The sequence below is a fragment of the Euprymna scolopes genome, chromosome 3 (genome assembly GCF_053919585.1).
Source record: "Euprymna scolopes isolate OS-2025 chromosome 3, ASM5391958v1, whole genome shotgun sequence".
Lineage (NCBI taxonomy): Eukaryota > Metazoa > Mollusca > Cephalopoda > Sepiida > Sepiolidae > Euprymna > Euprymna scolopes.
The window spans coordinates 89,594,889-89,619,518 of NC_136484.1; the positions used below are offsets into that span (position 1 = coordinate 89,594,889).

The 24,630-nt window shown below is 25.3% G+C and overlaps 1 protein-coding gene across 2 annotated transcripts in view; it reads right to left on the minus strand.

The window, feature by feature from the left end:
* The window catches only part of LOC145257268 (phospholipid-transporting ATPase ABCA1-like), a 379,489-nt gene that overhangs the window by 183,928 nt on the left and 170,931 nt on the right, over nucleotides 1–24,630 (minus strand). For both annotated transcript variants that reach the window (XM_080115647.1, XM_080115648.1), the window contains exons 8-9: nucleotides 4,732–4,815; nucleotides 3,828–4,101 (exon numbers count right to left, since the gene is read on the minus strand). In XM_080115647.1, the coding sequence (XP_079971773.1) occupies nucleotides 3,828–4,101; nucleotides 4,732–4,815 (358 nt within the window). The remainder of the gene's footprint in view (nucleotides 1–3,827; nucleotides 4,102–4,731; nucleotides 4,816–24,630) is intronic.

The following is a 24,630-nucleotide window of genomic DNA, read 5'->3' on the forward strand; positions in this document are numbered from 1 at the left end:
GTAACGCCGTAACATTAACCACCCACGAGAAGCCCCACCAGAAACTGCTGCAGGGTCCAGAATTCATTCACCAAATGGCAATACAGCTGCCCCAGTACTTATTACCTGCTGATAGGACTACCTCCTTAGGGGTTAATTCAAGGTTTGGGTTCCTGACTATAAGGCGAATAACATCAGTCCAGTTAAAACGTTTACCTTCAACACCTTATTAGTGACATGGACATGAAGATAGGAATAGAAAGAGAAAAATTCCAACATCTTAAACGACTGCTCATGCAAAGAATCTGTCGACCTATTCAGTCTTTTTGTCTCCCTTTGCCAAAAATATCACTCATTCAAGACTGAGGGACAAATAAGGAGAAGTGTGAGTTACTGGGGCTGTCGACAATGCATGCACAATGCATTGACTGCTCTCCATTAAAAAAATAAGTATTGTACTTAATATAAGTTTAATAAGCCTTTTTCTTGAAAGAGAACAACGATAGGTTCCCCTCATACGAGCTGAAATAAAGGAAAGTAAAAAATGAATGCATGAATAACATAAAACTTTTTCGATTCTTCCTTGCTTGCCTGAAATATTTGGAACACAAAAAAAAAGTCCAGCATGGCTACTTTAAAATGGCTGCCTTCGTTTAAATATTCTTTGGCCAGTGGAAATGGCATTTATCCTCCATCCCTTACATTTTCCAAATGCGTAAGTTGATGAATCACTTAACGGCAGTGTATATATTTGGTACGCTGTTTGGAGTGATTTCTACTGAATGTAGACGTTGCAGGTGGATTTATTTGTCAGATTTACAGTGGAAAGGGAGTAGTTATAGATGCTGTCATTTTGAATAAAAGATTTGCGATATTCAAACAGTCATTTTTTATTTTCAATCAGATAAATAGAACAAACCACCATAGTAAACTTCTTTGCAAGTGAGTTAACGTGTGCGCTTAATTTTTTATAATTTCTATAATTACCCATATTTCCGATTTTAAATTTAGTTATTATTTATAAAATTATCAGCAAAAAGATTTATCTGCTAGAAAAAATAAGTTTTATATAATCTATTAATGTAGATAAACTAAATAATCTACACTAATTTGAAATTGATATTATTTTCTATTTCCTTAAGCTGGGAATTTTACATCTGCACAGCCATAGCAGATAGTATAAAATGGCTTGACATTTAGTAATAAAAGAAACTTTCCACACGAAATGAGGAGGCGAAGCATTATGAAGACTATTTCTCACAAAAAAAAAAAACAAGCAAAACAAAAAAACTCCCAATCTGAAAGACAAACAGTTGGATTTGCAGTCATTAAGTTGCATAGTTCAGTGGTTTTATCTTTTGATATTGGAAATTTATTTCTGATAATAGAGTATGTTATGTAAAGTTAGTTTTTTATACTATTGTTTGTGCAGATATAATTTGCAATTATTCATGGCGCTTGATATGAGCAAATAACACCACAAAGCGAAAAATGTTACTGAATCAAACAATAGTAAAAGAAAAAAAATATAATATATTGTCGAGTCCAATGAGTTTAACATTGAATAGAAAGTAAAAAGAAAAAAAAATGAAAAAAAATCAATTTGGATAAATTCGATGCCAGAGCTTTTGAATATAATTGTTAACAAAGTACATGACTTTTACACAAGATCAACAGAGAAAACCCTTGTTTCAGTGAGAGATGATTTCCTCATGTGACAAAAAATATGTCTAAATAAAAGATTTGTATTTTGAACAGCTTAGCATTGAATCTAAACTTTTAAACATTGTGCTTTTAAAAGCCTATGATATCTGAAAAAACATGAAAAGCCGATTACGTTACTGTAATAAGATTATAAAAAATGATAAATTCCTAAGAAATTTGACAAATTTATTTCTGGCTAAATAAAATCAAAAAGAAAAAATAAATAGATAAAAAGCATATTCATCTGACATCTACAGGTACATTAATTAGCAAATGAAATTAAAATTGATATACAATGCAGGATTGTTATTATGGTTATTCATCAAAGTGGGGTGTTTAATAGTCATTTCATAATAAATCAACTAGAATAAATTTTTAAAAATATATTTGGTACATTTATAAACCGTAAACTATGAAAAAAATGCATTATAAATTATGATTTCAATTGTTATAAAGAATAACATTGTGCTTTATAACAATTGAAATCATTTATTACATCTCCAGATCAATGGCTTGTATGTACATAATCTTATCTTTATTATACTGGATTTTTGGAAAATCAATAGCATAACTTTGGAATTATGTGCTATATGTATATATAAAATCTGAAATGCTTGGTTTTCAGTTATAGGCCACTGAAACATTGACACTGATCAACATTGATTATTGTAAACATCTAACACGTATGATATATGTGATAGTTCATTGTAATTTCAACATGTAAAATAGATAAACACTATCTCTTTGACAAAGTCACAAGTAAATTAAGCCTGGGTTTGGTGTTCACAAATACTTTAACAAAACCATGAAAAAATAGCACCAAACAGATATAAAAGAGGTTCAAAAGAAAGGGCTGAGCATCATAACAAGGGTTCCTGTAAAATGTTTTTGACTCCTAATGGGGATATGAGACGAATGGATTCGCCAATCATTTTTATAAGCACCGGCTGTGCTAAACAACCAATGAAAACGTTTCAAAATTATTATAAAAATTGTCGAATTTTGGATTCAATCAGTTCGCCGTTAACTACGCCACGGACCGCATTTGATTCTTGGCCGCCATCTTGGTTATTGATCTGAACTACGCCGCCATCTTTGTTCAACACAATATCTCAAACTTAACAGATTATGGGCCCAGCCATCATCTTTTCTTTGACGGATCGGAATCTAAATTCAGATTGTGGCAGGTAAAATTTCTGGGATATCTAAGGATTCGAAAACTACACAGTCATACAATCTCCAACAGAGAATCCAAACGACCCCGAATTTCTCGAAAAGAACGCGACTGTTTTTGCAGAACTGATTCAATGTTTAGACGATAGAAGTCTGTCTCTGATTATAAGAGACGCATTGGATAATGGAAGGAAAGCATTGAACATATTAAGAGAACATTATTTATCAAAAGGGAAACCGAAAATTATATCCCTATATACAGAACTAACGTATCTGAAACGTAACGAGGATGGAAGGATCACCGACTACGTTATAAGGGCAGAAACAACCGCCAATGCCTCAAAACTCTCAGGTGAAATAATAAGCGACAGCTTGTTGATATCAATGACCCTCAAGGGACGTCCAGTAATATATCGTCAACCCAAAAAAACAAAAAACAAAAAAAATTGTCGAATTTTGGATTCAATCAGTTTGCTGTTAACTACACCATGGACCACATTTGATTCTTGGCCGCCATCTTGGTTACTGATCTGAACTACGCCGCCATCTTTGTTCAACACAATGTCTCAAAAATTAACAGTTCCTTTAATAGTCAACATGGGGGATCTGGTTAGTATCCAACAAATGTTGTCCATTTTTATTTCAAGTACTAGAATGCAACAAACCAAATACAGAGGAAGAAATGAATCATGGAGTAAATAAAACTAGTAATGGAGTGCTATTACAAAAAAGCACCTTTAAACATGTCCTCAACTTGTGGCATCGATTTTCCATAACCATAACCTTATTTTATTATATAAATTAAACCTATGTTTTCAAGAGTTGAACTGAGAAGATGGTTAACAAAAGAGATGTTAAAATAGACGTAAATAAAAGTATTTTTTTTTAAATATATACGAATGTAAATCAAAAAGTTTTTGAAATTGCTAAATAAGTGCATGAAAACAAATGTTGAAGTTGTCTTCACTTACACACTGAAGCATCTAATTCTTCAAAGTTTGCTTCTACAGCTGGACGGTTTCGGTAATCTTCAAGTCTGCGAGCGACCTTTGACTGCTGGCTGCTACCAAACTCCAGAGCTTCAGATCTTCCACAAAAGATGCGGCTGATGCTACCCACTAAAATAGTGGTGTTCAACGTGTCATTATTATTTGTCCACAATTCAAGGTTATTTATTTGCATCAACGTGTTTTCCCAATTTGAAGATAACAGAGCAAAACTTTCAGTGCTCCGAATTGTTACCCACTACAAAAAAAAAAAAAAAGATGAAAAATCAGACAGAAAGTAAGAGAGTAAGAGGCGATAAAATACTAAACCATCATTGGTTGAGGAGATCACATGTTAAATATTTTGAAATAGTCAAGTTTAGTAGAGTTTAATTAGAGAGGAAGTGGTCACACAGAATACTCTTCCTTTACAGCAACCTGAATAAGGAAATAATTATCAAAGGTGACAGAATTCCATTTATTATGTTATAGGTAAATATTACCAGACAGTCTGTTCCTCTCAAGCGTTGGCCACAAGCAAATTCTGTTTGATGAAACATACTGGCTGGTATTTTTGTTGAATAACCTTAGTAAATACATATTTGAATTATTTTAGAGCAATCAGTTATCAATTAATTTCAATGTAGATTCCAGTTACAAATATAAAATCCAAGATGGTGACGTGATTAACATCTGGAGAGTGTGAGTAAAGCTACCAAGATGGTTATGGAATGCGACTATGCAAAAATGAAAGTTCTGTAATACAAATGTAACATTTATACATTCAAATTGATCATTTTAGTTCTGTATAAGTATTAAAAAACAGGCGGGTGAAGATTCTGATAGTTCAGATAATATGTACAAAACTTTAATAAACTGATAGACTTACCAATTCATCCAATCCCCGAAGCCTTTGAATTAGCTCTACCAGATCAAGATGATGGTCAGTATTATTTTTAGCATATTTTTCGAACTAGAAATATAAAAAATTATACAATGAATTGTACAGTAAATGAGGATTGATAAGTTATATCATTTAGACTACTATCGTTACTTATTTGCTATTTTCACTGTTTCAGTTGATGTAACATCCAACTTTCTTCAAGTGCATCTTTATAAACGTGTGAATCTTTATATTGAACTCGAAAACTTATATGAAAATTTGAACCACATGAGTACATTGTTCTTAATCCATCAGGTAGAATTGTTAATGATTTTTAGATTTCATCCCTTGCAGTAAGTATTGAACTTACAACCTTCAGAAAACTGAATAAAAAACTAATTGTTAGTCAATGCCTTTATCCGTTGTTACAGCATTCTGAAGGTTGAGATTCTATCCTTACTATAAGCAATAATAACTAAGAATTAGCATTTCTACCTAATCATGGCTGAGAGGACAAAAACAATTTACTCATGTGGACTAAATACAGAGCTCAATTTGAAATTTTATGTCTGCCAAGTTTCACTTGAAACAAAATATTCAAACGGTTTTTAAAAAGTAAAGAAATATTCCATCGGCATTCTTAAAACAGATTAATGAGGAATTTGGGTGTATTATTAAAAGAGTACATTGATTAAGCTTCACCTATGATATACGTAAAAACGAAAAGTAAAAAGGTCCGTATTTGTTCTGATTTCCCCACAGAATAGAATACTGTATTACAGGATTAGCCTTTGCCAAGTTAACAACAAACATTTGCAAAGTTCAGTGGCGGGAAATTTATTTGAAATAGTATGATAATGATGCCTATCTATAATTATCTGTGGATAAAGCTGCCATAGGGGTTTGTATAAATTCAAACGACTAACATTTAGAGTTAAGGTCGCTTGTACCAGTCATTTTCCAACAAGTTATGGACATATTTAGCAGACTGAAATTTGCGTCTGCATAATTAAATGACATCTTAATAAACAGTAAATGCACTAAATAACATAAATTATACAAAATAATCAAGAGCATACCAAAGCTATATATTTAAATTAAAAGAGGGGAAATGTAATTAAAAAAAGGAAAGATCTCGACACTTGAATGTTAAAAAGTATTTTTAAAAATCTTTTTTTTCATATCAGAATTATTTTTGATGCACTATGATCCAGATCTCAAAATTATTCTAGCCACTGATACCAGCTCATACAGCATTGATACGTGTATATTACACAAAATAAAAGCCAGATCACTGAAGCTAATCGCCCATGCACTTAAAGAGACAAAGTACACACAAAAATTCTCATGCCGATGATTTTTCAAGACTTATTCAGTAAATACACCGATCTTGGAGACACAGGCAGAGGTAAAATACACACTATGTAACACTATTTAAAAGCTTCCTTTAATGTCCGAAGAGATGACGATTTTATAAAAACGTAAAGAGGGGGGAAAAACCAAACACAAAGACCAACAAATATAATAACAAATATTAGCAGTTTATTCAATCTGTAATGAATTAGTCATGTATGGTAATCGAATAGTTATATCTATATCATTTTTTTTTTTTTTTTTTAATTCAATTTTCACCCCAAACAAGGCACAGTGCCACTTTGAAGCAGGGGGCTACTATCAGGGACTTAATTAGCGGGGTCATTATGAAGGGAGATGAGTAGAAATATGTTTGTTGACATTACACTTGAACTTCTGCATATCGTTGCGATTGGGAAAGCAGAATCCCGGAAGGGAGTTCCAAAGACCCGCAATTCTGGGGAAGAAACTATTGGAGTAAAAGGCTTTCTTGCACCTAGGGATCTCTACTGTAAAGGAATGAGACTTAGTAGCTTGTCGGGTTTGTCGGGGGTAGTTACGTCGGGGAGGTACAAGTGTTTGCAGTTCGTCAGAGCATTCACCATTGAAGTATTTGTAGAACAGGCAGAGGGATGCAACATCTCGTATATGGGACAGAGGCTGAAGCCTAGATGACAATTCAGGATCTATCAGGTTGGCGACTCTCTTTTGAACCCTGTCCAGGAGCGAGAGACAAGAAGCAGATGCACCAGCCCAGATGTGACAACAGTACTCCATACATGGGCGAATGGTTGCCTTATAGAGGTATAGGATACTGTCAGGCGTAAGTAGTTTTCTAGCACGGTAGAGGGAGCCAACCTTCCTTGCAGCAGCCTTGGCAATGCTCTCAATGCATCTATTCCAGTTCATATTCCCTGTAAACGTTAGGCCGAGGAGTTTAAAAGAAGTACTTTCAGGTAATGTGTTCTTGGCCATTGCTATTGATGGTAGAGAAGGTTTCTTGTAGTTATTGAAGGAAACAAGCTTAGTCTTAGCAGCATTGAATGTGACCAACCATTTTTGTCCCCACTCCACTATGGATTGGAGGTCATCCTCTAGTGTTTCTGCCATTTCCTTGGATATGTGTTCGTTTGTTTTCCCCTCATATCTGTTATAGAGAGTGGTGTCATCGGCAAATATACCTATCTCCGAAACAATTTTATCAGGGAGGTCGTTTATGAATATCAGGAATAATAGAGGTCCAAGGATAGACCCCTGAGGTACTCCCGCATTTATGTCATATTGTTTGGATGTACGACCGTCGAGGACAACTTTGATTTTTCTATTACTTAAGAAGGATTTAATTACATTATGAATTCTTCCAGTGATTCCATATGATCTAATATTCCTTAGAAGACCATCGTGCCATACCCTGTCAAAAGCCTTAGATATATCGAGGGCCACCGCTCTACCCTCCCCTGTTTTATCCAATGAACGGTATATACGTTCAGAAACTACAGTTAAGATATCTGCTGTTGAATGGGCTTGCCTGAATCCATATTGTTTGTCAGTCAGGAGTTTAGCAGCTGTTAGGTGCTGGACTAGGGCTTGATTAACTAAGGACTCAAATATTTTGGCGAAAAGCGGGAGGAGGCTAATGGGGCGATAATTTAGTGGGTCAGTTCTTTCACTAGAATTCTTGAAGACTGATACCACAGAGGCGGTTTTCCAGCAGTCGGGAAAACAAGATTCGTTAAGGCATTTATTGTAAAGTTTGGACAGAACTGGAGCAACCTCAGCAGAGCATTTTTTTAATAGCACAGCCGGGATGAGATCTGGTCCACACGCTTTTGAGGTGTCTAGGTTTTTTATAATAGCATGTACCTGAGAAGGGGTGATTTTCAAATCTTCTAGTGAGGCGTCTGTTCGCAGAGGAAAATCAGGGAGTGAGTGGTGTACCGAGTTCAGTGTGGAGTTTGAGGCAAACCGACTGGCAAGCAGATTAGCCTTGTCAGTTGCCGTGCAAGCAACCTCATGATCGTTTGATAGTGGGGGAATAGTTGACTGTCCATTATTTACTACGCTGTTGTAGATTTTCCAAAAATCCCGGGTTCCTAATTTCTGTGCTTCGATGCGTTTTCTGGTGGTTTCAGAGTAATCTGTCTTAGCTGTCTCTATCACTCTCTTACAATTATTTCTAGCTTCTATGAACTTCTGTTTATTTGAGCTGGACTTATGTCGGTTGAATCTGCGGAATGCATGCTGCATTTGACAAATGGCAGCTGCACAAGCAGAAGTAAACCATTGGGGGGAGTGGGGCTTGCTATAGAATTTCCGTGCGGGAACATGTGCTTCAATAGCAGTTTTGAACCATTCAGTGGTCTCATTTGCACATTGTTCCGCTGGAAGAGTAAAGATATTTTGCCATGGGGCATCTCTGATGAGCTCCCTGATGGCTTCCCAATCAGCCTTTTTGTAATACCTCGTTGTTTTGAGTAGTGGGTCTTCAGTTTTAGGGCGAGAATTAAGGCTGATTTCTACCATTATCACAGCGTGATCAGCATTCCCGAGTGGGCTGTGGGCATTTGTTGTACAGTCATTGGGAACCGTTGTCAGAAAGAGATCTAGAAGTGAGGCATGTTGATCTTGCTGGTCTGGGAAACGTGTCAGAAATGTAACCAACTGAGATAGGGAATGGGATATAGAGAAGCTATGTGTTGCGCTACCAGCTACGTCTGTGTGATTAGAGAATCCTAGCCATATCATTATATAAGACAGTACTAAAATGATTTCATGGTGGACAATCAGTAATGTCAAAAATAAAAGTCTAATGAGAAACTATTTGGATGCATATAGACATGGAGATTAAGAATGCAGTAAATGTACATAAAGGTGTGCTTTGGCAATAAAGACACATTCCATGACAAAAACTGGCCAACCATAGTCTAGGATGCACACTGATTTCGCTGGCTAACTGAATGGTTTCTACTATCTGTTTGTGGTACACAGTTTCTATAAATGGTCAGACATTTTGTGGTTAGACAATGGAATACAATTTACATCTTCTGAATTCAGAGAATTTTGTCAAACCTTTTGTGCATATCATGATCACTTCGTATCATGCAAGAAGCAATGGGCAGGCAGAAAGCTTCATGAATACCTTTAAGAGATCTCTTAAAAAAGGAGAGGTACTTCTACTGAAAAATTCCAAACAAAAATTCTTACAGATTTCGGGAATGACTCTTAATGACAAGGTTACATTTTCCATAATGCCAGCAGAGTTAATGTTTGCAATTAAGATAAAGACACTGTTTGATAGACTGTTACCAAACTAATCGAAACCTGGTCGATCAAATAAATTGACAAAAGTTTGTTTTAAAGTTGTCGAAAAAGCTTTTTCATTTATTTCATAGTTATTATGAAATAAATTTAAGCTTTTTTGACAACTTTCTGAAATGCATACAGTGTATAAACAGATCAGAAACATGATATCCATGATCAACGGATAAAAGTTCTTCTATAAATGACATCTGAATGAAATAAGGAAACAATATTCAGATGCTGTCGGCAACAATCCTCCAGATAAAGATCTAATAGATGCCATATTTGATACATTTACGATTCTGATATGACAAATGAATTCAGAACAAAGAAGATCAAAATGAAAATGAACGATCATGCACTTAATAATGATAAATCTGAAAAAGTAAAAATATTGACTCCATGTGAAATAAGGCTAAAAAGGAGGGGTGCTATCGTGATCTACCTATTCTGTCAGTGTATGGACTTTTCCTGACTCTATGAATAGAATCGCTATGGTCAATCAGTAGAAGTGAGAAATGAAGCGAAGAAGCACCTCTGACAATCCATTGCTTTTGCACTTTCTGTTAATAATCGCCTTTTCGTGTTATTTCTTTTCAACAGCATAACACTTACAAACAGAAATTGCAAAAGGCGTCCAAAATCACTACATAGTTTGTTTTTTTTTACTCAAAACTGCATTTATATTATTACTTTGTGTTGAGAGTTACATGCAAACACTTTCTATATCTTAAGTAGTAAAAATAAAATTTTTATATTTATACAACCGTTATTTATTTCAAATATTTATTTGTTGTTTGCAAAGTTTATGGGGAAAATTATATAAATTTTGATACGCCCTTCAGACAGAAAAACTTGTAGTAAGCTAAATAAAAAATATTCAATGTGTAGTTGTCAAAGTCATATAGATGCAAGGAAAAGATGTACACACGCATGTGAAGTTGAAACCATAATTTTCTTACTATAAACATTTATTTCTTTCATATAAAAAAGCAATATGGACGGGAATAAATACAAAAAAATGGCACAGCGTCTCCAAAAATACACTTGCTAAACTACATATTTATATAAAGTTAGCTAAGATTATTTTCTTTAACACAATTTTCAAACAACACAATACATTTCTTTATGTTAATACAGTCATAAAACAAAACTGAAAATAAAATATCTCCCGGGCAATGTCTGGTAGATATAGTTATTAGTAAATACAAAAAAAATATAATTCAGTGTGTACTTATCAAATTTAAGTAATGGTGAGAGAAAAACGCATACACGAACATACATGCATACGAAATACTGTCTGATAGTCTTATTAATACAGGTAGTTGCTAGTATTTGAAAAATCAAAGAATAAAAAATGATCAGTCATTATTTTTTTTAAATTTACAGATCATATGAAGACAGTAAGTCAATGATAGCAATCAAGAAGGTAGAACCATTTGCTTATGAGAAAACTTGCATTTGATTGACAGTTGCTTAAAACATCAAATTCTAAATTTAATTACTTTCGTCTATTTAAAGTCTTGGAATGAACACTCAAGTTTACCAAATAATTTTCATTCCATTTCTTTAATTAAAACTTTTTTCGAAAGTTGTATTATTTCAAGAGTTGAAATATCACATATATCAAATTGATTAAAATAATACTATATTTATTAGAAACGTTTTCGTTTCATAAGTTTCATCTTGCAATAGAAAAGGCAAGGGAGTGAAGGGAGAAAAAAGGTGAAATAAAAAGAAAATGATCTCTAGGCAATGCTGTATATTATTTAAAGATTTCTTTCACCAGGAAAGGCACGTTGTTTTAGAGTTATGTTGTTTTAAAATTGATGCACGATGTCTCAAATAAAAAAAAAAATTAAAATCATTGTGTCAGCATCGAGATGTCTTTTTAAACGATTTTGATATATTTTTGTATTAGGTATTTTATATTATAGTTCTATTCACACATGTTTGAAATATATCGAGTACTTTTATTCTTAATCCCTAACGCCAAACTAAACTTATGGCTGCCTGAAATGTTATTCAATCAATTTACAGCTTTCAAAATGACCTGCAAGGTAATAATTGTTTTCGCTTCGTTAATTCAGAATAACAAGACTGGTCGATAATAAGACAATTTGTTCTCCGTCCTTCTGAACTAAATGAAGTTAATAAAATCATAAAAACCGCAAAAATATCCAACAGCCAGCAAAAGCAGCAATGATCTCCCAAACATACTATCAAGCATGTAGAATTTATTTAAAATCATGCCAATTCTAATTAAAAAGACAATTAATGAAAACATTGTTCCAGATATAGGCTAATCCAAGTTATAAAACAACATACTCCCCTGCACAGTTGGCTTATCTTATTCACAATTTAAAAAGAATAGAATATGGGCTTAATAGATTTTCCTTCCATCTACAATTCAAATAAAATATTTGTAACACATTGATTTTTAAATTACACACACGCATTGCCCGGGGTGATTTGTTTAAACAAGTTTTTTTTTTACCCCAAACAAGGTGTATTGCCACTTGAACCCTTTTTGGCATATAATATCGATGAGTCAGACAATTTAGATTTTGTTAATTATATATTTAAACTTTTATACAAAATTAATCTAACTTCCAATTAAAGTTTACAGATGCAAAGATAGAATCTCGAAAAGGTGTGGTGTTATTGTAACATTTACCAGTAGTACCAGTTTAGAATATGACTTAGGTAAAGACAACAGCTCTAATCCATAAATATTCAGTTAGAATTCAGTCTTTGTAAATATCTTTACACTAGCAAAGATAGCCGCACTTTACATGCGACTTTTTCAGATGCGTACAGCAAAGTCCCAACCTAAACATTTGATCTGGACCTTGAAAAATAGTGTGCACCATCTCTAAGTTGGCGACCATCATCATGTAAGGTATGACAATTATCGGTCCACTGTAGGAGAGTATATATACATAGGCTACGACTTTGACCTTTACCTTAGAAAATTGTGTGCAACATTCCTAGTTGGGAGACCATCATCATCATGTCAGGTTTGGTCATGATCGGCCAGTGGTGTGGGCTGTAGTAGAGTTGTATACATAGACACACACACGAACGCTACTTCTTTATATATATATATATATATATATATATATATATATATATATATATATATATATATATATATTAGTTAATTTTTTAAGGTAGAAAATCTATATATTAATACGATAGCATGTGCTATTTTATGTGCTATGCTTGCATCTTTATTCTTCCAAGTGAATGTTCTTTAATTGTTATGACCTTCCATTTCTTGTAATAAATAATTTTACCAAAAATTCTTCATAAGTTTTGGTTTCGGTTACAACAAAATGAAAACAAGTTCATATATATATATATATATATATATATATATATATATATATATATATATATATATATATATACTTATATACACACACACACGGTGGGTGCAATAAGTATCCGATACAAAGAAAAAAGTTTATTAATTTTTATTACACAAAAACAAAAGCGATAATAAAATGCTAATGTAATGTATTTTTGTATGTCAAAAAACGTATATAATTACGCATTGTGTCAAAAAACGTATATAATTACGCATTAACTCGATAATACAATAAATATCATATCTAGGGTTCAAAAAGCATCCAACACACAAACAAAATAGTATTAGTTCTTAGTATTATGGCATTTACTCGCCATACCAGCTTCCAAACGTTTGAGATACTTCCTTATCAGATTGTTACAAATGTTGATTAGAATTTTATCCCATACTTCTTGGAAAATATGTTTCAGTTATATCAGATTCCTCGGGTCTCTCTTTTGTACAATAAACTACAACTTTTGGCACAGATTTTCAATTAAGTTGAGGTTACCTGATTGACTTGGCCATCCTAATACCTCTGTATCGTTCAATCAAAATCATGTAGTAGTTGCCTTCGTCCTGTACTTGGGATCGTTGTCCTGCTGATATATATACCTTATGTATATAATATATATATATGTATATGTTATGTATATAATATATATATATGTATTATATACATATATATATAATATATATAATGTATATAAAATATATATGTATTATATATATGTAATATATATATATATGTATTATATATGTATTATATATATAATATATATATATATACAATATATATAATATATATGTGTATTATATATGTATAATATATATATAATATAATGTATATATGTATATTATATATATATGATATATATATATGTGTATTATATATAATATATATATGTATTATATATATAATATGTACTATATATATAGTACTATATATATGTACTATATATATATATATGTATTATATACAAAAAATGTATTATATATATTGTATATATAATATATATATGTCTTATATAATACATGTATTATATATACATAATATATATAAGTATCACATATATATGATATATATATGTATTACATATATATAATATGCATATATAATATATGTCTTATATATATAATATATATATGTGTTATATATATAATAGAGGTATTATATATACATAATATATATAAGTATCATATATATATGATATATATATGTATTATATATATAATATCTATAAATATTATATATATAATATATGTATATTATATATATAATATATATATGTATTATATATATATATAGTATATGTGTACTATATATATATATAATATATATATGTATTATATATGTATGTAATATATATATACAGTACTATATATATGTACTATATATATATACATGTATTATATATATAAAATGTATTATATATATTGTATATATAATATATATATATGTCTTATATATATAATATATGTATTATATATACATAATATATATACAAGTATCATATATATATGATATATATATGTATTACATATATATGATATATATATATCATATACATATATATATGTCTTATATATAATATATATATGTCTTATATATAATATAGGTATTATATATACATAATATATATAAGTATCATATATATATGATATATATATGTATTATATATATATAATATATATATATTATATATAATATATATATTACATATATATAATATATATAATATATATATGTACTATATATATAATATATATGTAGTATACATACAATGTATATATATGTATTATATATATATAATATATATACATGTAGTATATATATAATATATATATATGTAGTATATACATATAATATATATATGTAGTAAACATTATATAGAAAAAATATATATGTATTATATATATAATATATATATGTATTATATATAAAATGTATATATGTATTATATATATATAATATATATATGTATTATATATATATAATATATATATATGTATGATATATATAATATATATATGTATTATATATACAATATATATATGTATTATATATATAATATATATATGTATTATATATAATATATATATGTATTATATATATGTATTATATATACTATATATATGTATTATATATATAATATATATATGTATCATATATATATAATATATATATTATATATATATATATGCATTATATATGTATAATATATATATGTATTATATATATATAATATATATATATATATATGTATTATATATATAATATATATATGTATTATATATATAATATATATATATATGAATTATATATATAGTATATATATAAATTATATATATATAATATATATATAAAATATATATATAATATATATATGTATTATACATATATATTATATATATGCATTATATATATAATATATATATGTATTATACATATATATTATATATATTCATTATATATATAATTTATATATGTATTATATATATACATATATATGTATTATATATATGTAATATATATATGTATTATATATATAATATATATATGTATTATATATATATAATATACATATGTATTATATACATTCATTATATATGTATTATATATATAATATATATATGTATTATTAATATTTATATAATATATATATGTATTTTATATATATTATAAATATATATATAATATATACATATGTATTATATATACTTGATATATATGTATTATATATACATGATATATATGTATTATATATGTATTATATATAGAATAGATATGTATCATATATATAATATATATATATGTATAATATATATATGTATGTATTATATATATCATATATATATGTATTATATATATAATATATATATTTATTATATATATAATATATATGTATTATATATATAGTATATATATATGTATTATATATATACAATATATATGTATATATATATATTATATATATCATATATACCTATGTATTATATATATAATACATATACGTATTATATATATATCATAGATATATGTATTATATATACATAATAGATATAGGCATTATATATATATAATATATATGTATTATATAATATATAATATATATGTATTATATATATAATATATATGTATTATATAATATATATGTATTATATACATAATATATATATGTAATATATATATAATATACATGTATTATATATATAATATATACATGTATAAAATATATATAATATATATGTATTATACATATAATAAAAGTATTATTCATACAATATATGTATTATACATATAATATATGTATCATACATATAATATATGTATCATACATATAATATATGTATCATACATATAATATATGTATTATATATATATTATATATATGTATTATACATATAATATATATATATAATACATATCTGTATTATATATATAATATATATATGTATTATAAACGTATATCATATATAACATATATGTATTATATATATAATATATATGTATTATATATATTATATATATAGGTATTATATATATATTATATATATAGGTATTATATATATAATATATAGGTATTTTATACATAATATATAGGTATTTTATATATAATATATAGGTATTATATATATAATATATATAAGTATTATATATATAATATGTATAAGTATTATATATATATCATATATATAAGTATTATATATATATAATATACATATGTATTATATAGATAATATATATGTATTATATATATAATATATATGTCTTATATATATAATATATATGTAGTATATATATAATATATATGAATTATATATATAATATATATGTATAATATATATAATATATATGTATTATATTTAATATATATGTATATATATGTATTTTATATATAATATATATATTATATATATATATAAAATATATACGTGTTATATATATATATAAAATATATACATATATTTTATATATATTATATATACATATATTATATATATAAGTATTATATATATGCATATTTATAATATATATATAATATATATATGTATTATATATATAATATATATACATGAAATATATATATATGTATTATATATATAATATATATATACATATAATATATATATGTATAATATATATGATATATATATACATATAATATATATATGTATAATATATATGATATATATATACATATGATATATATATGTATTATATATATAATATACATATGATATATATATGTATTATATATAATATATATATGTATTATATATATACAATATATTATATATATAATATGTATATACATGTATTATATATATAATATATATATTATATATATAATATGTATATACATGTATTATATATATCATATATATATTATATATATAATGTGTATATATGTATAATATATAATATATATATATTACATATATAATATGTATATATGTTTTATATAGATAATATATATGTATTATATATATAATATATGTATTATATATATAATATATGTATTATATATAATATATGTATTATATATAATATATGTATTATATATAATATATGTATTATATATAATATATATATTATATATATTATATATATAATATATAGATTTATTATATATATAATATATATATTATATATATATTATGTATAATATATAGATGTATTACATATATAATATATATACATATTATATATACGTATGTACTATATATATAATATATATATGTAATATATATAATGTATATACATATTATATACAATATATATATGTACTATGTATATAATATATATATGTATTATATATATAATATATATATGCATTATATATATGTATTATATATAATATACACGTATTATATATATAATATATATGTATGATATATATAATATATATGTCTTATATATATAATATACATATGTATCATATTTATATTGTATATATTATTACATGTATATATACCATATATACGAATTATATATATATTACATATATGTATTATATATAATACATAGGTGTATTATATATATTATATATAGATGTATTATATATTATATATAGATGTATTATATATTATATATAGATGTATTATATATTATATATAGATGTATTATATATTATATATAGATGTATTATATATTATATATAGATATATTATATATTATATATAGATATATTATACATTATATATAGATATATTATATGTTATATATAGATGTATTATATATATAATATATAGATGCATGTATATTATATATATAATATATATGTATTATATGTATAATATATAATATATATAATATATATATATTATATATATAATATATATATTTCATATACAATATATGTATTATAAATATAATATATATATTATATATAATATATATATATTATATATAATATATATATAGTATATACAATATATATATACGTATTATATATATGTATATATATATGTATTATATAATATATATATGTATTGTATATATAATATATATATGTATTGTATATATAATACATATATGTATTATATATATAATACATATATGTATTGTATGTATAATATATATATGTATTGTATATATAATATATATATGTATTGTATATATATTATATATATGTATTATATATAATATATATATGTATTATATATATGATATATATATGTATTATATATAAAATATATATATATGTATTATATATACATATATACATATATGTATTTTATACAAAATATATAAACGTATTATATATATAATACATATATGTATTATACAGATGATATATATATGTATTTTATATGTGTATTATATATATATGTAATATATATATACTATACATATATCTTATATATATAATATATATATGTATAATATATATAATATGTATATATTGATCATATATATAATATACATATGTATTTATATATAATGTACATATGTATTATGTATATAATATATATATGTATTATATATATGACATATATATGTATTATATGTATATATAATACATATATGTATTATATATATGACATATATATGTATTATATGTATATATAATACATATATGTATTATGTATTATATATATATATAATATATAGATATTATATATATATAATATATAGATGTATCATATATATATAAATAATATATAAATGTATTATATACATAATATATAGATGTATTAAATATATATATATATATATATATATATATATATATATATATATATATATATGTATACGGCATAATCACGTTTACACAGCGGTTCTCGTCGGATCACCGAAATTATGCAACGTTGAGCCTGGCTAGTACCAGATGGGTGACCATTTGGCAATTCAAGGCGCTGTATGTTCTTTCCGCTTATCTCGGCATTGAACCTCCACTTTTTACTAGTATTCAACAATGTCGAATCAGGATAGGGGTGGTTGTAGATTGCGCAACTCTTGCTACAAAAATTTCCCCCGCAGGCACCCTTACTGAGGGTATCCATAGTCTGTCAAGACTGAAGGAAGTCTTTAAATATATATATATGTATTATATATATGATATATATATATGTATTATATATATCATATATATATATGTATTATATATATGATATATATATATGTATTATATATATGATATATATATGTATTATATATATGATATATATATGTATTATATATATGATATATATATGTATTATATACATGATATATATATGTATTATATACATGATATATATATGTATTATATATATATTATATATATGTATTATATATATAATATATATGTAATATATATAATATATATATATGTATTATATATAATATATATATGTATTATATATAATATATATATGTATTATATATAATATATATATGTATTATAATATATATATATGTATTATATAATATATATATATGTACTATATATATATAATATATATATGTATTATACATAATATATATATGTACTATATATATATAATATATATATAATATATATATGTATTATATATATAATATATATATGTATTATATATATAATATATATATATGTGTTATATATATAATATATATATGTATTTTATATATAATATATATATGTATTTTATATATAATATAATACTGTATTTTATATATAATATATATATGTATTTTATATAATATATATATGTATTTTATATATAATATATATATGTATTTTATATATAATATATATATATGTATTATATATATAATATTAATATGTATTATATATAATATATATATGTATTATGTATATAATACATATATGTATTATATATAATATATATATATGTATTATATATATAATACATATATGTATTATATATATTTAATATATATATGTATTATATATATTTAATATATATATATGTATTATATATATATGTATTATATATATAATATATATATGTATTATATATATAATATATATGTATTATATATATTATATATATGTATTATATATATTATATATATGTATTATATATATTATATATATGTATTATATATATTATATATATGTATTATATATATTATATATATGTATTATATATATTATATATATGTATTATATATATAATATATATGTATTATATATATAATATATATGTATTATATATAATATATATGCATTATATATATATAATATGTATGTATTATATATATATAATATGTATGTATTATATATACTATATTTATGTATTATATATATGTATTATATATACATAGTATACATGTATTATATATATATGTATAAGATATATAATATGTATTATATAAATATATAATATATATTATTATATATATAATACATATATGCATTATATATATTATATATATGTGCATTATATATATAATATATATATGCATTATATATATAATATATATATGCATTATATATATAATATATATATGCATTATATATATAATATATATATATATATATATATGCTTTATATATGATATATATGCATTATATATATAATATATATATATGTATTATATATATAATATATATATGTATTATATATATAATATATATATGTATTTTATATATAATATATGCATTATATATAATATATATATGCTTTATATATGATATATATATATATGCATTATATATATAATATATATATGGTATATATATAATATATAATATATATATGTATATATAATATATATAATATATTTTTATTATATATAATATATATATATGCATTATATATAATATATATATGCATTATATATTATTTATATATATGATACATCTATATATTATATATTATATATATATATATCATGTGTGTATATAATATATATAATATACATTATATATATATAATATATTATATATATAATACATATTATATATCTAATAAATATTATATATCTAATACATATACATTTTTTTAACTCTGACACTTAAAATTTATTGTTTTGGGCTTAAATCGAGTTATTAACTTAAATTCATGTCCACGGAACCTATATCTAAAATGCCAAGTGGCTAAACCCAAAATTGTCGGAGGAGTTTGGTAGAGTTCTCAAAGGTCAAATCGTTGAACTTTGACCCCTTAATCGCCAAATTTCTGGCCTAAAACGCATCCTATTGATTTTTCCAAATCTCATTACCTTGTATATAAAATTTCGAGTCTGTAGTCAAAATGTCTAATACATATTATATATCTAATACATATTATATATATAATACATATTATATATATAATACACATTATATATATAATTTATATTATATACATAATGTATATAGACATATATATATATATATCGACATATATATATATATATATATATATATATATATATATAGACATATATATAGAGAGACATATATATAGACATATAGAGAGAGATATACATAGACATATATATACAGACACATATATATGTAGACATATATATATATATAGACATATATATATAGAAATATATACATATATATAGACATATATATATAGACGTATATATATATATATAGACATATATACGTATATATAGACATATATATATATAGACATATATATACATCTACATATAAATATATATAGACATATATATATACATATATAGACATATATATATAGACATAAATATATATATATAGACATATATATATATAGACATATATAGACATATATATATAGACTTTTGATGTAGTTTTAATTGACAGACTTATTGTGTAGGAAAATGTACACACACAAAGACAGATAGACACGTTCACTTTTATAGATATACTAGCATTTCAGCCCGGCGTTGCCCGGGTGTTTGGATGTGTATGGTGAGCAAAAAAAAAAAAAAAGTGGTAGTAGGAAGGCAGGCTCGAACCCGTACTGCAAAGGAGGAAAAGAACAGGGTAAAACCTAACGTTTATGCTGTTACGAGCATCGCCAAACCGGAAGCGACATTTTTTTTAAATTAAGGATAGACAATCTAAAGGAGAGGATAACTTTCAAAAATATCGGCGAAAAAAGTAACCCTGTAGAAAAGTGCCTAGTTGAAGGGGAAGATATTAATGTTTTTAGCCAATTTTTCGATTTTTGTCGTATGAAAGATAGAACTTTAAAACGATACTGATCTTGGTAAAATCGATCGCCTCTATTGAAAGTTTAAGGCAGACATGCAAACAGACATACATACATATATTTATATATTGGTAACTAAAAATTTTCGACCCAAACTGATGAAAAAGCTTGTCCTATCTCTGAATACCCTTTATGTAAAATTTCAAATATTTAGACCAGAAATTGTCTGAGTAATTTGGAAGAGACCGCAGAGGTCAATTTTTTTAAACTTTGACTCCTATTATGACCCCTTAACATGTATTGTTTTGGGCTCAAATCAAGTTATTAAGTTAGATCCATGTCCAAGGAACCTATTTCAAGTGCATAGACCCAAAATTGTCGGAGGCGTTTGGTAGAGTTCTCAAAGGTCAAATCGTTGAACTTTGACCCCTTAATCGCTAAATTTCTGGCCCAAAACCGATCACATCGATTCTCCCAAATCTCATTACCTTGTATATAAAATTTCGAGTCTGTAGACTAAAAATTGACAGAGTTATTGCGTAGGAAATGTACACAGACACACACACAAATATATAATACATAGGTGTATTATATATATTATATATATATATTTTTTTTTCTTCAGAAGTTTTGGTTTCGGTTTCAAGCTAATGTACCCAAGTACTACAGATATATTCTTTTATTTTTGAAATCACAACTTTATAATATAAAAGAATCTATAGAAAATTGACTGTAATAATATATACGAAATCTACATAAACTAAATTATCATATAGCATATTTTATGACCGGGCTATGCCAGGTGTCCATGCTAGCTTAGATAAATACTTTTGTAGTTTTAACAAAAGAGCGACAATAATATCATTTACACTGAACATCCACAGAATGCCAACAACAATATATTACATATGAAAGTGTCTGCCATGGAATTTCTATATTTAGAATATGCCATAATCTATATATATAAAAGCGAAAATGTGTGTATGTATGTATGTGTGTTCGCTTTTTCAGTATGTCAACAAAAGGCTTTTTTCAGAGAAGCGGTCGCTCACTTAACAACTTTTTAAAACTTTTTATATCACATACAAATCGTAATATCTCACAGTTAACAACGAAGTTCGCCTGTCTATTTAATTTGCTCGATTTCGGGAAGATAAATATTCAATATTTGTCGCTCGCCGCATATGGGTTAGTCTTTTTCCTATAACATCTTGGGGGTGAGAAAAGAAAAGCGTTCAACAGTAAATGAATACCATCCCGCAGTTGACCTCATTAACTCATTAAAACGGGCACCTGCTAAATCCAACTAATTAAATAAATTCAAACGTGTTTTCATTAGCATCTCGCGGTGGGCCAATGGTTAACATCGCACTTTTTTTTTCACACTTTAATTTACAACTTTGCCTCAACGGTTCGGGTTCGATCCTCATACTTACTTTTTTTTAACCCCCCCCCCCAAACACCCGGGCAACGCCGGGTACCCCTCGATAGTATGTTATAATGGAAAGAAAACGTCTTAGTTTTTAAAAATGTTATATGTTTAATGTAGAGATTAAACCCGCTGTTTTTAACTTTCACTCTTTTGGACAAATTCATGCATCTTTCCCTTTGATGCAGTCAGAAATGATTGAACTTATCAGTAAACCTCCTTAAGCATAAGTATTGTTATCAACTTTCAAGTTTCTGAAACAAATGTCAAGCATTCTCTATCGAATGAAGATGATAGAGTCGAAATGAAACAAGAATTTCTTAGAAAACAACAAAATACTAGGAGATACAAAGCTATGATTGCTTGAATAAGATCATGTGTTCAGTTAAAGAGGGGTATTTTTAAATAGTTATTTCATGCCATAATTAACAACTTATGACACAATCAACCTACTGATGATTTTTTTTGTTAAATTCATCAATTAATATTTTAAATATTCTAACATGTTCGCATCCATCAATCCACCCAAAACTAGATCATAACTATGAAAAATTAAAGATGGTAACCCAGACAGTAACACGGGAGAATCCAAATAAAGCCACTAATATTATCATAGAAGAAATGTCTTGTAACTATTATTTGCAAGGCTTTTTGCAGAACGTTAATTCAAAAATTGTAACAAAACTTACAAGTTAACGAGATTGGTTTAAAAACAAAAAAACTAGAAAAATATTTTTGCAAGCATGTGAATGAGTAATTATTTTCTAATTTTGATGTGATAAATTTAAATTTTCGAACGGTTTTACTATATCACATCTATTTTTATATTATGAATTACAACTTTACTATAATGAGTACATTCATAGGATAATGTTCTTATTTTATATAATGCTAGCTATAG